Consider the following 14,770-nt stretch of genomic DNA (forward strand, 5'->3'; position numbering starts at 1 on the left):
CCACAGCCTGCCCCATACAGACGTTAGCAAATCACTTAACAAAAACTTGTTTCTTCATTCATAAAACAGCAATTTCTGTCTTACAGAGAGGTGCAAAGCTAGCTGAGTCAAAGCTGATAAAATCTAGTGGGAAAGTGCTGCAGAAAGCTTCATTCCACTGCACTGGCTAAGCTTCCCGAGAGTGTAGTGGTGAGTTTAGAGCGCTGTGAGTTGCAACTCTTCTACGAGGGCCCTTCAGGCAGAGCTGGGGTCAGGGGGACAGTGAGCACCAATGTTGCTGTAACGGGGTGTCAAGACATTATGGAGCAACCAGAATGATTCTGAAATGGCTTTCTTCTTGCAGTGTACTCTATTTTCCATAAGCCAGTACAGATAACATTTTTCCAAGAAATTCAGACGTGGCAGAAGCTCTGCCATACAGTTCTGTGTGCTATTTACCACAGGGCTGTTACCGTGAGGCACTAGTAGTAAATGTGATCTGTGCTCTAAGTGATTGTTGTCCTTTACAAATGCCGCTCAAGAGAAGCCCTTGTAATCTTACTGCCTGTGGAAAAACTTTGTATAACTAAAAGAAGCAGCTCTGTTCTTTTTCAGGATTAAACTGATTGTTACTATAGAACAAAAACTCCCAAGGCTAGATTGGTCAATTAGTAGACATTCTGATTACCTTCAGCAAGGGCATAGCTCATAGAGGTGCTGTATCTTTTTTTAGCGTAAAGCTGATTTAATGCTTAACAAGAAGCACAGGCTTAAAGAATCTCTGAGCATCTCTGCCCCACTCCTAATGATAACATGGAGAAACTCTAGAAACTTAGAAAGCAGAACAAAGAGTAGAGTGGGAAGCTAATGGGAAAATGTGTCATGCTGCCATGGTTATCAGAGCGTGTATGTTCTCAAGACTTTTTTAAGACAGACTGTTAGTGAGTTCTTGTTGCAGCTACAGTTCTAGGACTGTGGGAAGGTGGGGAGGCAGTCAAAGGTATGATGTTGATGCTTAACATCATCACAATGCTGCTTGCTGTGCTGCTCCTTTAATTACTGTTAGAGCCACAGCCTGTAATTTGGGAATCGTGGGTTATGTTCCTTGCTTTGCCAAGACTTGACTCCCTTTCCCTCAAAATACTGAGTTGTCACAATTATGCTTGAAGCTTAAGGACATCCAAAATTAGAGGCATCATTATAGAAATCATCCTTTTCAGCTGAACTCTAAACCAAGAGAGAGTTCTTGCTGCCACCTGCTTTCCTTGTTAAAGATGTTAACAGTGAAAGGCCGTTTGAAGAGCCTCTTCTAACTGGGGCTTGTTTTGTCCCCTGAAATCAGCTGGACAGACCTATGCCTGTGACCTTCACTCTTTTTAGTCTTTCTGACCACTACACAAAGAAACTTTCTGGACCCTAGCTGGTACTTCAGTGGTACAGACTGGAAAGCAAAGCCAGAATGAGTCTAAAATCACTGCGTATGTAATGCTGCTGACTTGCAATGCAACTAGCGTTTTTCTCCTACCCCATCACCCATTCTGGCTTCCCTTTTTTTAATCTCTTTTTTTTTTTTTTTTTTCCCCCCTCTTCCCTTTCCTGTCTCAGAGTGTAGCTGAGTAGTTTCCCCTTTTCTCTTTTCTAAAACCGGTTTTGCTCCTGGAATGATCTTTGCTCTAGACAGAATATAAAGGGAGGCTGCATCCAAGACAAGTTTTCTCAGAGACAGGACACAGGCGAGTGTTGCTAGACCAGGAGAGGAAACAAGGAGGCTTTTGACTGCACAGGCTCAGGTTGGTCCATGTAATGCAGAATGGTTTATATTAATGAGGAACAATTATTATTTTACAGCTCTGAGGTAAGGATGTGGTGTTTATCAACAGGGGAATCCGTTTCTTGTAATCTGCTGGGGGCTGGTTTGATGTCAGGCAGAGCAAAGTATTTTCTCCATGATAAGTAATGACTAGTTCTGTGTCAGTCCAGCTCACTGAAGTTAACTGACAATGTAATGTGTAACAAGTATGTGCTGAGGATGTTTGGAGTCTTTCTCTGTGCTGGAGCAGAAAAACAATGCTTGAAATGACCTTGGAGAGAGATGCAGTAAGATGTGTGTGAAACCCCAGCCCCTGTATAGCTGCTGATGGTCAGAACTCTGTTCCTACCCTTCCTGCCCCCAAAGAAGATGACTAAAAATGTGAATACTAAGGTTTCTGGCAGCCTTCCTGAGCCACTGGAAATGACAATGGCTACTGCAGTGAACTCACATGTGTGATATAAGCATAGTAATTAATGACTGGGATTTCTGAAGGTACTCATTATGGAACAGTCTGACCACAAAGGGGCAAAGAAATAAAAATAATGCCAGTTTCTTATTTGAAAGGCAAAGAAGCCTGGGTATAGAAGTGTGTTGGGTTTTCTGCATCTGTTTACCTGCACACTTCCAGCCTAAGAAGTAGTTTTTCTGACCCTGTGGTTAATAGCAGGCTCTTGTCAGGAAGCAGGTAACTAGTAACTGCAGGGTACAGCTGCTGCAGGGGAGTACTGCAACAAGCTCCCAACAAACACACATGCACACAGAAGCACTCTTCGTCAACGGGAATGCTTCTGTGGCCTCTCGGTGTGTCTGTGTGTTAGTCACGCAGGTGGTGTTTGTGAGCATAAATTCCTGAAGCTGCACAGGTGGAATCTGTGAGGTGGGTGTGAGAGGCAGCTGACCTGGTTTCCTGGTGCATGATTTGCACCTCTGTACTTACAGTGAAAATCATATACAACTGTGTGTTCCCCTTTGTTGCATATGGATAAAGTACAGCATGCAGGAAAACAGCTTTTGGATTATTACAGCTGAATGCAGTTAAGGCTGTTGCCATTGGGGATTTTCACAGAGGCTTCTGTGGGTGTTAGATTTAGTGACTGTGTGGTCAGACAGAATACAGGGACCTCGAATGCTGGGAGATGGAGGAGGAAGAGTGTGAAGTGTTCATAAAGCACAGGTAACAGCTAATTAGGAGAGCTTTAAAGATGTTTTCACTTCAGAGAATGCTTAGTTTCAAATTGGAAAGTTGCGGTTTGCCATCAGCTTATCCCGTGTTGTGTTCCACCCTTTTTGTATTGTTCATCGGGATTAAAGATTTAATTCTAAGCATAGCTGAGCATCTGGAGAACGCATGGTGAAGTCAGTGAGGTTCGACAACACCTTCTTGGGGTACGCTGTTGGGAATCTAGAGTTAGTTGGATTTTTCTCTGTTCATGGGGCTCTCAATGAGTTGCCTATCACCAGTGGACTTGTTGCTAAATAGTTCCACTTTCCTCTTGCAGTGAGCTCTGGCAGATATTCAGCTGGTTGGAGGGAGATCATCAAGCTTTGGTGACTTCTGTTTTCTCAGAATTTCACTCTAGCTCTCCTTCACATATATGTCACAGCAGCACTGGCACTAGCCTCCTCGCAGCTGCTGATATCTCCAGTCTGGTACCACACTGTTCTTTCAGGTATGATTGTAGTGTGTCACCGTGTTCTGCAGGTGATTTGCAAGCGCTGAGTTAAAGACCACATGGGACATGTGTTCCTGTATTGAAAAGACACTTTTCCTCTCTCAGTCTCTGTTAACACACTTGGTTTCACTACCGCCCCTCCATGACTCTAGGAGGCTTAGAGTCTGCTTGCTTGTTTTCTGTTTTTTCAAGACAGGACACCACTGCTCACTAATACTTCTCACTCGCCAACATGTTGGAAGAAGATAATGATGAGACATGTTGGAATAACCTGGAGAACTTCCGGGTGAAGCTGATCTCTGTCATAGATCCTTCCCGTATAACACCCTATCTTCGCCAGTGCAAAGTGATCAGCCATGATGATGAGGAACAAGTTCTTAATGACCCCAGCCTGGTCATGCGCAAACGGAAGGCAGGTGGGTGAAGTGCAGCCTTTGGCTCCGTAGATGCTCCCCTGCTCTGTTGGCTCTTGGGAGCAGATTGAAACAGAGTGCTAACGGACACGGCCTTGAAGGAACGCGTTGCTTCTAGGTTACCATCTGCCTGTGTTGGACACAGACGTTGTAGGCACTGCTGCGCAGCCCCTTTCCCCTCCCTTTCCCCAGCACATCATTGTGAGGAGAGGAGGAATGGAGATGGCTCTATCGATGCATTCCCGAGCTGTGCAAGGGTAATGGGAACACAGAGGGTGTGCAGCTTTTGGTGTTCTGGATCTCTAGATTAGCATAAGGGAGGGAGTTGCTTGGGTTTGACCCACAAGGCTATTCTTGTGTAACAATTTTGCAGGGGGAGATTTCCAAGGTTAATGCAGCATGTATTGTCCCTTGTTCCTATCTCCTGGTGTTTGAGGGAACGCTGGCAGCACATTAAGTAAATTCTTTGTGACTGTTCTATGCGGTCCTGGTCTTGTTCCGATCAGAGAGAATGACAGAATTCATTATGATATTAGTACATCTTTTGGATTGGATTAACTCTTATGGATAAATTACTGAGGGTCATTGAAAAAAACTTATTTTCCCTGTTTTCCAGATTGGAAAACTGCAGAACACAGAAAAGAAGCCCCCTGGGCTTGATTTGGTACGGAGTATTTCTAGACAAAGTAGGGAACTGAGCTCAGAGTCTTTTTAGTCCAGGCTGTCTTAAGCTTGTCCCTGCTACCTCTCTAGTTACACGCAGTGTTCTTACACTGGTGGCCCTTTTTTCCCATATTTGCCTCTGGTATTTGGAAGTGGAGCCTCAAGCTGCAGAAACTGCTATGGTTCTTTGTTTTAACTTACCTTTTCTGTAATTATCAGCAGGGTAACATAAAGTGCTCTTCTGAGATCTGCTTTTTGCACACACTGTAGTAGGAGCTAGGTACAAGGGTTAAGTTTAACTGTTCCTTCACAGTTAAAATACTTTTGTATAGTTACTGGGCAATTGGCTTAGGATTGGCTGGGGGAATTTGATCCCAGGGACTTTAATCTGCATGTAGAGAAAGTGGAGCAATTTTTTGTTATGTTAGAAATAGGTAAGGAGATAAATGGACTATCCTGTTGCTATTATTTCAGGTGTTCTTCTGGACATTCTTCAGCGAACGGGACAAAAGGGCTATGAGGCATTTCTGGAGAGTCTTGAGCTATATTATCCACAACTGTATAAGAAAATAACTGGCAAGGAGCCCAGCAGGGTTTTCTCTACGATTATAGGTAATGTTTGTGTTCTGAAAAAAACCAGCTCTTCGTTTGGTGTCGCTGTGCAAATTAAGGGGGGATTCACCTCTGCTTTTGCCTCTCCCCAGCTTTGGTGAGCAGAGTCGGGAGTGTTCCCCGGCTTGCTCCCTGTGTGCTTTGGAAGGGTTCTGGCAAGAATGGCCCTGCTGTCTGGTGCCACAGGCTGGACCTGGGAGGGTGGAGGAGGAAGCAGAAGAATCAATTCTTCCTTCTGCCTGTTCTGTCAGTGACAGTGTGGTGTAGAAAGACACAGAGCAGGGGTGAAACAGCGAGGATAATTTGATCACACGTGTCCTCAGGGTTTGTATGCTTGTGCATGGCACGTGATGATCCCGAGCTGCAGTGATAAGTGGGTGGGAGCCTGTGCTGTATGTGTGTCCGGGGAGCAGACAGGACAGCGGTGGCTGATGCCTGCCCACCAAACAGACACCGCCGGGGAATCCGGCCTGAGCCAGCTCCTGATGAACGAGATCATGAAGCTGCAGAGCACCGTGCACGAGGAGCGGCGGAAGGCCCAGGAGCTCACCGTGTGGCTGCACACCAAAGAGGACACGATCAGAGAGATGTGGGTGAGGGACAGCCTGCTCCGCAAGCACCAAGAGCGGGCGCAGAAGCTGAAGGAGGAGAGGGACAGCCTGAGCAAGGAGCTGCGGAAGTGCAAGGACGAGAACTACAACCTGGCAATGAGCTATGCCAAACAGAGCGAGGAGAAGAGCACTGCCCTCATGAAGAACCGGGACCTGATCCTAGAGGTCAGTCACCCTTTTCTAAAGTTTCCCCCTTCTTACCTGATCCCTGGAAGGCTGTGCTGTGGACCAGACTTGTTTTTGCCCGGGATGGTCTGGACTAGTCCAGCATGAGGTTCTGTGCACCTTCTCTATCAGGTGGCATGTCTTAGTGGTCCTTAGCTCAGCCCAGTAGGCCCATGTATTAGAGGTTATGCTGCGAAGAATTAACAGTCTTCCCCTCATTCAAGACTGGGCCCTCTCACAAGAGCAACATGTTGTATCCATTTAGTACACAGGCAGGACTCTGGTCCCCAGAGCACCGAGCATCCTGAGGAAAACAAAGCTGGGGAGAAACTTGCCCCATGTTTGTCTGGGGAATGGAGTGAGACCTGCCTTTGCAGGCCAGAGTGTTCTCGTTGTTAGTGATGAGCTCTGAACCTTCTTGTAGATCGATCACTTGAAGCACAGCCTCATGAAGGCTGAGGATGACTGCAAACTGGAGCGTAAGCACACGATGAAACTGAAGCATGCCATAGAGCAGCGTCCAAGCCACGAGGTGATGTGGGAGATCCAGCAGGAGAAGGAGTTGCTCTTGGCCAAGAATCAGGAGCTGGAGAACACTCTCCAGGTTGGTGGGGGTGGCTGGATATGGACTCCTGAAAAGTGATTATTTCTAGCAGCCAGGGCAGTGATGGGGCTGCACTGAAGATTGTGTGGGTCAGCTGTGGCCTTGTTCTCCCAAATCAAATAGAGCACATAGGACTGTGAGGAGAGAGTTAATATGGAGTTAGATGGTTGCTGTATCTCACTTGTTTTTGTCCAGCAGGTTGCCAGGGAACAGAATTTGGAGAAGAGCCTCTCCAATGAGACTCTGGAGAATGACTGTAGCCAGATGCTAGAAGAACGCCGGGAGCTGACAAACACCATTTACAGCCTTCGCAAGGAGCTGCGGCAAGCTGAGGAGCTCCAAGACAAAGTATGTGATGCACTGCAAATCCCTGCTGAGGGTCAGTGGGTAAGGCAGATGAAGCACCTGCAGTGTCTTGCCTATGGAGCAGAGGAGCTGCTCAGCAGCAATCCTTGCTGCTCCTACTCTAGTGTCTGTATTATAGTTTGTTGAAAAAAGGCACACTAATATTTTAGCATTCTGTGTCTATGGCATTAACTGTTACCTGTTAATGCCTGTGTTAATTAACAGTCCCTGCCTCAGCCTGGAGGGTAATGGTAGCTTTTATCATGATTGACAGCTCAGGTACATGTAAATCCATCACATTAGCAGTCCTCCTAGTCATGTTGACCAACCTTCTGGTTGGCCTTGCTGCAACTGGGCAGTCTGGCTGAACTTTGGCATTGCATGGAGGTCTGGCCATAGCAATCTGTGGCACAGAGCAGAAGTGGTGAGAGTCTAGCTCAGGCTCTGCCCACAAGCAGGGTGCTTTTGACCTTGTCTCAACAGTATGCAGAGGAAAAAGAGATGCTTGAACTACAGTGCACGTCTCTGAGGAAGGACTCTCAGATGTATAAAAAACGGATCGAAGCTGTCTTGCAGCAGATGGAGGAAGTGGCTTCAGAAAGAGACCAGGTGATAAAACATTCCTCTTGGAGCTGCTGCTAATCCCTGCTTCACTGCTTGAAGTAGGCAGATACTGTAACCCTGAATATACTGTTGTGTGACATACCACGACGTGTTGTCCCTTACACCAGGCACTCCTGACCCGAGAACAGTTCTACATGCAGTACTCTAAGAACCTGCTTGAGAGGGATGCTTACCGCAAGCAGATTCGGGAACTGGGGGAGCGATGTGACGAATTGCAACTGCAGCTCTTCCAAAAGGAGACTCAGTTACTGGCTACTGAAGCCAAGCTGAAGAGGTTGCAACTGGAGCTACCCACACCGGTATGTCTGTGGGGTTGTCATCCACGTGATGGGTTGGGAAGCTGTGTATAGGGCCAGAGTGTGGCTGTTCGGAGCCCTTTGCACCTAACCGGTTCAAATTCAGCAGGCAGTGGCCAGCTGCGTGGGTAACCATTTCCAGGCAAATGCTGAGTTTAGAAAAATGAAAGATGTGATGGTTCCTATTACCTCGCCCTGGTTCCAGGCATCGATAAGCTGGACTGATGCAAGCTGAGGCCTTCTGTGTTTGTGTTTGGAGCGTGTCCAAAGATGACGAGGGGATCCTCAACCACCAAAGAGTGAATTTTATTTAGAGACCGTGTATGAGCCTTTTGGAGGAAACAGGAGCAGGGTGTAAGGGTGCTAAAGTTTCTGGAATGAGATTAGATATACAAAGGCTTTTAATTAATGTGGCATCTTGTGTACTTTCGCCAAGTGGTCAGATAGGAGTGCAGGAGGGAGGAATTCCACACTTCCCTGTTTTCTGGAGCTGTCAGTCTCCTGTATATTCTCTTACTACCATTTCCTTGCTTACGAGGAATGATTAATTTATACTGGTTTTATTTCAGAACTCTGACCTGGACGATACCTCCTCCAGAGATTCCCAGGAAGTGAGTAGGCTGCCTTGTTTACCTTTTACTTTCTTCTGGGATGGTTTCAAATTCATCACTTGTGCTCAGTTCCCTAAGTAATAGCAGTTTTCAATCCATGGCTTAGGCTCATTTCAGTGATATCAAAAATTACAGAGGCAGCAACACAGACCAATGACAGAATCTCCCTGTGTCCTGAGGTTTCTAAGTGTAGAACACAGTTATGGCGTTAGTCAGCAAGATTTGTTGAGTCCAAGCAAATCAGGGGAATTTAATTATTTTGAGTTGCTTCTAATTGTGTCTCTTGTGGGAGAACAGGCAAAAATAAGTCTTAACCCGGGGACATCTGTAGTAAAGAGTTTTCACTTAGTTCATAACTTCAGTGTGGAAGTGATTGTCACATTGTCTGGAGGCTAAAAGTATAAATGAGGCCACAGGAACTGGATCTATTCATGGAGGATAAATCCATGAGTAGATCTGTAACTCCTGGCTCAGACTCCTGTTGTGCTGACAGCAAGAGGCACTAAGGAGAAGTCAGTTCTACACGTGTCCTGTTTCTTATATTCCTCCATCTGTTCCTAGCTACTGTGTGAGACAGAATAAGGGGCAGTTCTCATGTTCTTGCTTTGTTTCTGTCCCATAGCTTACTCTTCACGGTCATCTAGATGAAGATACACAACCGACTAAAAGTAAGGCTTTTCTTGGGAAAACGTAGAGTAGAATTCTTGAGAGGATGGTCCAGTGTTTCAAAGGGACAGGAAAAGACATTCCTGGGTTTTATTTTTAGTAAAGAACAGGTAGTCTGACTGGGGACTCAGTTTGTGAGAGATGCTTCTCAGTGGGGTGGGCTTGGCACTCTAAGACCGCCTTGAGATGACTCAGAATAGGTACGCGTAAATCAAGGCATTCTGCCACACCACCATCTTTCTCACCTATAAAAAGGAGAACGTGTCTCCAGATGCTGGGAACAGTGAATGCTTGTAAAGCTTTTTTGAGAGGAAAAAGCTCCCCAGGCTGTCTTTTTACTACGTGGTCTCTCAAAGGGTCTTTCGTATAGCTGAATGACCTGGGAAAAGTGGTATCATTAGACCATCCTAGGACCTTGATCTTTTTTTTGAGGTAATCTGTCTACTGGATTTGCCCAGGAAGAATCACCTGGTACCTGGTGCCTTTGAGAAATACCTCCCGGGTCCCTTTTCCCCCCCACTCCTCTTGCATTTGTGGCAGAGCTGAGAACAGAACAAACATCCTTTCACTTCAGCTGGACCATGTGGCTTTCTCCAGGGATTTTTTCCTCCCCTCTTCCCTTTTATGTTGCAGGCTATTTTTGCAAAAGCAGAACCACGTAGTTAACGCTGTCACTGGTTCTGTTTCTGTGGCATCCCCAGTGGAAATGATTCAGCAGTGTGGAAAGGAATTAATAGGCTTCTCTAAGAACTTGAAATTCTCTTTCCAAACATGTTGAGAAAGGAAGGAAAGTAGGACAGCAGAGGAAGTTTTCTGTTTTGATCTCCTGGAAGATCTAAATGATCTTTTCATTCATTGAGAGGGGAGATTTTTCACAAAAGCTAAACAACACTGATCCAAAAAGCCTTTTATTATTCTACCTCGTTCAGTTTGAAAACATGTATCACGATACCTGATCAGTACATAAGGAGTTTCACTAAAATATGGTCTGATGTTAAGTGCCTTGATATGCACAACTTAGTTATTAGGGCACAGGGACAAATTATGGTTAAAATAATGATTAACATGATTTCTCGTGGTGACCTCTAACATTATTTTTTTTAATGATGCTAAGCAGAGGTGCTGCTTTGGAAAGGTTCATTTTGCTCCTGCATGAGCAGAAACTAGAAAGCTGCTGTCTCTTTCTAAGCCTGACGGGGAACTCCATCATCCTAAGCAAGATTCAGGGCTCAAGTAAAATGAGAAGTGACTTGTGCATTGATCACAGGACTAAATCCTGAACGTTTTGAGGTTTGGTTTCAGTTCTGCTGTTGCTTCTGTGTCATGCTGGGCAGCTGTTACATTACAACTATTGCTGTTTGACGAACTGGCGGAGGGAGAAGTTACTTCACGATGGCAACTATGACTAAAGCTGTGATTTTTCCTTCTATTAGAAGATTGCCCCAAAGGACAAAACCTGCAATTTAGCACTCGAGAGAGCAGTCTGCCTCCAAAGTCACCCAGTGTAAGATAATCTTTGTGGGCTCTTCTTTACTATGACTGGGGTTTGTGATCTTTAATGTTCTTGTTAATGATGGATTTACCAGGTTTGAGAAGCATGTAAGCAGCTAATGCTTTTCCAAAATCAGAGCACTTTGTGCAAAACTCACTCTCCAAAACGGGTGAGCTCTGAACAGCAGAACGCTTATGGTGGTTATTTCTCCATCTGTGCCTAGAAACTTCTTCTAATTACTTTCTGGCCTTCGTCTCTGGGTATGGATGTTTTCCATTTAATTGTCTGCAGTATTACTGTTGGTACAGGAAACAGAATCCCAAATCGACAAATAGGAGAGAATAAAGATGGTAAAACTATGTGAAACAGATGTATTACCATCCTGCACATACAATAGTGGACAGCCCAGAAAAGAACATGCTGTACTTCATTCTGCAGGCCCAAGCAGATGCAGGACTGGTGGACTGCTTTCCTGGATAAGGGTTTTGGCAGTGAACAGCTGATCTTGGTCATCTGAAGGCATAGGTTGCCATTTTTTTTCTCCCTCATTTAAATGTAAAATGGTTCATCGCACAAACAAGTCAGAGAGGAGAAATGACCAAGCTTATTTGGGTGGTCTGCAGAGGCCAGATGCAGTACATCAGCCTCAAAACCGGCCACCTTTGCAGAGCAGGTTTGCACTACCTGTTGCTAACGTTGATCTGATCTTCAGAGGAATCCAGTTCATATTTGTTTGGATTTTTTTTTTTTCCAGTTCAAGGAGTGTGGCTTAGCCAATGAGGAACTGGCAGAAAAGGAGCGGAGGAGGATGAAGGACTGCTTTGAGCGTTACCGAAGGTATGGACTTTAGTAAGCAGGACTAATTTAGACGTACCCGTGTGACTTAACTGATTAGCTTGCTGTATCTATTTCCTCTTTTCTGTCCATCCCCTGTTCCCAAGCTTGATTCATGGAGGGCATAAATTCATTACGATCTTATCTTCAGACGCTCATGCTTCTAGCTGAACTGGTTGAGACTCCTGGTGTAGTGCCAGAGGTAGCCAAGATAGCAATGATCGCATTTGCTCTGGACCATGCAGATGGTTCTACAGCAGAGTAGTGGGGGTGGCTCCAAAGAATTGCTACTTTAATAAATTCGATTGATTTCTCCCATGTGAGTGAAATCTGACGTTCACTGTCCATCAGTGAATGTCCAGAATGTGACCTACTGCTGACATTCAACACCAAGCTCCCACGAGTGTGAATGGGAGCAGATTTCCACCCTCTGTCCCCTTCAAATGCTCTTGTTTGAAGGCCCCTTCTCCAAATGCCTGGTGTTTTCACTGATCACTGCCTTTATGGAGCATGACACCAACAAAAACCTTGTAAAACAGGGACCTTAGTTCTAGCGTGAGATAGAAGTGCTACTACTGGCACTGTAAACGACTCTTTCTGACTGCTGACGATACTCTTTTTATTAAAGAAAGGATTTTGGGTAGGATTTCTTGGCTTCTTCAACTAAGTATCGACAATACACCACACTTCACGAAATGTGAGAATGTCTTCATCGATTTAGACCATTTCTCTTTACCCTGTGCTTGCCCCCAGTCACAGCTTTGTTGGGTGTGTGCGCAAACCCTCGCATTCGATTAAACACTAAGTGGATTGACGCATACCGAACCTCCCTAGCGAACTCCCCAAAGCATTCAAATGCCACTTGTTTGCAGAAAATATCTGCTAAAAATGAAATGTCTAATCTTGCTTTCAGAAAAAGAGCAATGCGAAGGGTACCGAAGGACCGACACCACGAGGCCGACTGGGAGAACACCAGCGGCAGCGACAACACCGACACCGAAGGCTCCTGAGAGCGGGAGCCGACCCGCGAGGGAACCGTGAGCCTGGTCTGGGGGCTGCCCTGCCCTCCCTATTTCTCTCCCCGTGGACTGCTTAGATTTTAAAGCCATCTAAACAAACATTTATCAAAAGTTAATGTTTGCAATGGGACTGTATTTTTTAGCTCCGACATCCCCTCATCCATCTCTCTCTCAGAAGTGCGGTGATGGGAGAGGTGGGCGGTGCACAAATACAATAAACAGGATCAAACAGTTGCAGGCCCAAAGTATGAGGCTGCGTGTGAGGCGCTCACTCTGTGCCCGAGGAGGCTCGCTGGTGCGAGGCCCCTGCGGACCGGGGAGGCCCTGCTCCTGCAGGGAGCTGGAAAAACCTCGGCCTGTGCAAGTAGGAGGCCGCCGGTCCCACCGACCGAAGGGCCGGGGCTGCTGCTCGGTTCCCGGCCGGTGACCGGGGCCAGCCCCGGGCCTCAGGCCTCCCGCACCCGACGTGGCCGCTGCCCGCACCCGACATGGCCGCCGCCGCCTCAGCGCCCGCCCCCTCCGCGCGCCTGCGCCAGCGCCATGCAGCGCGCGGCGCGGGCGCTGGTCGGGGCCCTGCTCCGCGCCGCGCCGCCATGGCGGCCCCGCCGTCCCCCGCCCGCCCCGCCGCTCCGCCGCCCGCCGCGCCGCCCGGCCTGCAGTGCCGCCGCCCCGGGGCAGCCGCGGGCCGCGCACTACCGCCTGGTGTACACCTGCAAGGTGGGCGGGGGCGGGCCGGGGGGGCGCGGCCGGGGCGGTGTGTGAGGGCCGGGGCGGCGGCGGGCTGAGGTGAGCGGCTCTTCCCAGAGAAAAGTCCCCTGCCCGGGGGGCGGCGGGGGGGCCTCCGCCGGGATCCGGTCCGTGTTAGTGCAAAGCTACACGGCCTCGTAGGGCGGTCAGGCCGCCTTGCAGTAGTCGGGGGTGAGGGAGGGGGGAGGAAACCCTTTAACCGGGTAAATAAAATGTTTTTCTCCTAAAAGGCCCCGAAGCTGCAGTTACCGTGGTCATGACATCCGTTTTGTTTGCTTTGTAGGTCTGCCAGACCCGATCAGCAAAAACAATTTCCAAGCTAGCCTACCATAACGGGGTGGTGATAGTGAAGTGTCCCGGGTGCGGGAATCACCACGTCATAGCCGATAACCTGGGATGGTTTTCGGATCTGGAAGGAAAGAGGTAGGTGTGCCAGCAGCGAGGAAGGGACTGCGGACCTGTAACGGCATCTTCCTCAGCTGATACGTTCTTTCTTTGGTGCTTTTAAAACGTGGTTCAGAGAAAACCAAAGGTTTTGCTGGGTATAATTCTGTTTTATCCAGTTTCTTAAAGCGCACGGACTGAGCTTTATAATCTCCTGTAATTTGACCATCGCTACCTAGGATCCACATAAATGGTGTAAAGCTGCAAGAGCAGCTGTGAGACGCAGGCATCCTTGCTGGTGCCAGCAGGTGAATGCTGCGTGTGGGGTTCTTCTGTTCTCCCTCAGGCTTTACCAGATCACTGCTAGGTTTCCCTGGCAAGCGTTTCAAACGTGTAGACTCATCTGCTGCTGAATTTCCATGATTTCTAACTCCCTGAGATACCTTTAAAAATTTGTGTTTAGCCGTAATTGCTAAATTATTGATCCTAATGGATGAATATAGTCCCAGAAGGTTTGGGTGGTTTGATCTGCTTCCCAGACTCTTTATGGAGAACTACTGCAGTAATGCTCGTCTGTGATTCACTGCGTAGTGTTAATCCTGAGAGCAAAGCTTGAGAGCGCGCGAGAGCCTGCGCTTGAGTCTCAGGTCCGGCCTTTGCTGTGGGGTCACTGTTGGTTTTCAAATCGCTGTTAAGGAATATCGAGGAAATCCTGGCAGCCAAAGGGGAGAAGGTGAGACGTGTGGCTGGTGAGGAAGCCTTGGAACTGCTTCTGGAAAGCTCGGCAGATACCGGGTCTCAAGGTCAGCTCACAGAGGGAGAAAGCGGGGAAGCAGAGACTGGCGGCAAGGGACAGACCTGACAAATGGGATTTGTGTCGTTCTGCTGACGGCAAGAGAGACTCTTAACCTTTATTGCCTGATGTCAATGGGAAATTTCTGTGTTTAAAATAAACTTGGGCATTGGTCTTTCTCTGTTGTGTGTCTTTGTCTTGCGTAGTTTTGCCTTTGATCAAGCTAATGTTTTTAGAAATGGAGTGCGGATATTTTTCCTAGTGTTTGTTTTGCTGCCTGTAAGGCAAGGCTCAGTGCTTCAGCAGGGTAGGAGCCCTGCTTTGTTCTCTGCTGAGAAGGGAGCCAGTAATTCTTTGTCCGTGTGCTTTGGCCTAGGGAGGTGCAGCTGTAGCTGGAGGCTTTAGCGATGTCTCCTGGCCCAGGTG

General features: G+C 47.4%; 2 protein-coding genes across 6 annotated transcripts; both read left to right on the forward strand.

Annotated features, from left to right (window-relative positions):
* The first annotated feature begins 36 nt into the window (after nt 1-36).
* Nucleotides 37-12,698, forward strand: CARD9 (caspase recruitment domain family member 9). Of its 5 annotated transcripts, none has more exons than XM_075519283.1 (14): nt 43-189; nt 3,292-3,462; nt 3,658-3,881; nt 5,016-5,153; nt 5,604-5,929; nt 6,354-6,533; nt 6,729-6,881; nt 7,362-7,487; nt 7,610-7,801; nt 8,368-8,409; nt 9,032-9,077; nt 10,509-10,579; nt 11,322-11,404; nt 12,315-12,698. In XM_075519283.1, exons 3-14 carry the CDS (start codon nt 3,698-3,700, stop codon nt 12,409-12,411), a joined length of 1,638 nt encoding a protein of 545 aa, XP_075375398.1. In that variant the 5' UTR covers nt 43-189; nt 3,292-3,462; nt 3,658-3,697; the 3' UTR covers nt 12,412-12,698. The 5 variants fall into 5 exon arrangements, with proteins under 5 accessions (XP_075375403.1, XP_075375398.1, XP_075375401.1 ...); XM_075519286.1 differs by having other exon boundaries at nt 6,732-6,881; XM_075519284.1 differs by lacking the exon at nt 43-189 and having other exon boundaries at nt 2,696-3,462.
* Nucleotides 12,606-14,523, forward strand: DNLZ (DNL-type zinc finger). The gene is made up of 4 exons (XM_075519566.1): nt 12,606-12,614; nt 12,667-13,137; nt 13,451-13,590; nt 14,248-14,523. The coding sequence occupies exons 1-4, from the start codon at nt 12,606-12,608 to the stop codon at nt 14,411-14,413; spliced, it is 786 nt and encodes a 261-aa protein (XP_075375681.1). The 3' UTR covers nt 14,414-14,523.
* Nucleotides 14,524-14,770: the final 247 nt, after the last annotated feature.

The sequence above is a fragment of the Mycteria americana genome, chromosome 17 (genome assembly GCF_035582795.1).
Source record: "Mycteria americana isolate JAX WOST 10 ecotype Jacksonville Zoo and Gardens chromosome 17, USCA_MyAme_1.0, whole genome shotgun sequence".
Lineage (NCBI taxonomy): Eukaryota > Metazoa > Chordata > Aves > Ciconiiformes > Ciconiidae > Mycteria > Mycteria americana.

Excerpts from the sequence above, each read along its gene's own strand:
- CARD9 (XM_075519283.1), top strand. The coding sequence starts at position 3,698 with ATGTTGGAAGAAGATAATGATGAGACATGTTGGAATAACCTGGAGAAC. Across the intron at positions 3,882-5,015 it reads CATGCGCAAACGGAAGGCAG|GTGTTCTTCTGGACATTCTT; the intron begins GTGGGTGAAGTG and ends CTATTATTTCAG. Across the intron at positions 11,405-12,314 it reads TGCTTTGAGCGTTACCGAAG|AAAAAGAGCAATGCGAAGGG; the intron begins GTATGGACTTTA and ends TCTTGCTTTCAG.
- DNLZ (XM_075519566.1), top strand. Across the intron at positions 13,138-13,450 it reads GCCTGGTGTACACCTGCAAG|GTCTGCCAGACCCGATCAGC; the intron begins GTGGGCGGGGGC and ends TTTGCTTTGTAG. Across the intron at positions 13,591-14,247 it reads TCGGATCTGGAAGGAAAGAG|GAATATCGAGGAAATCCTGG; the intron begins GTAGGTGTGCCA and ends ATCGCTGTTAAG.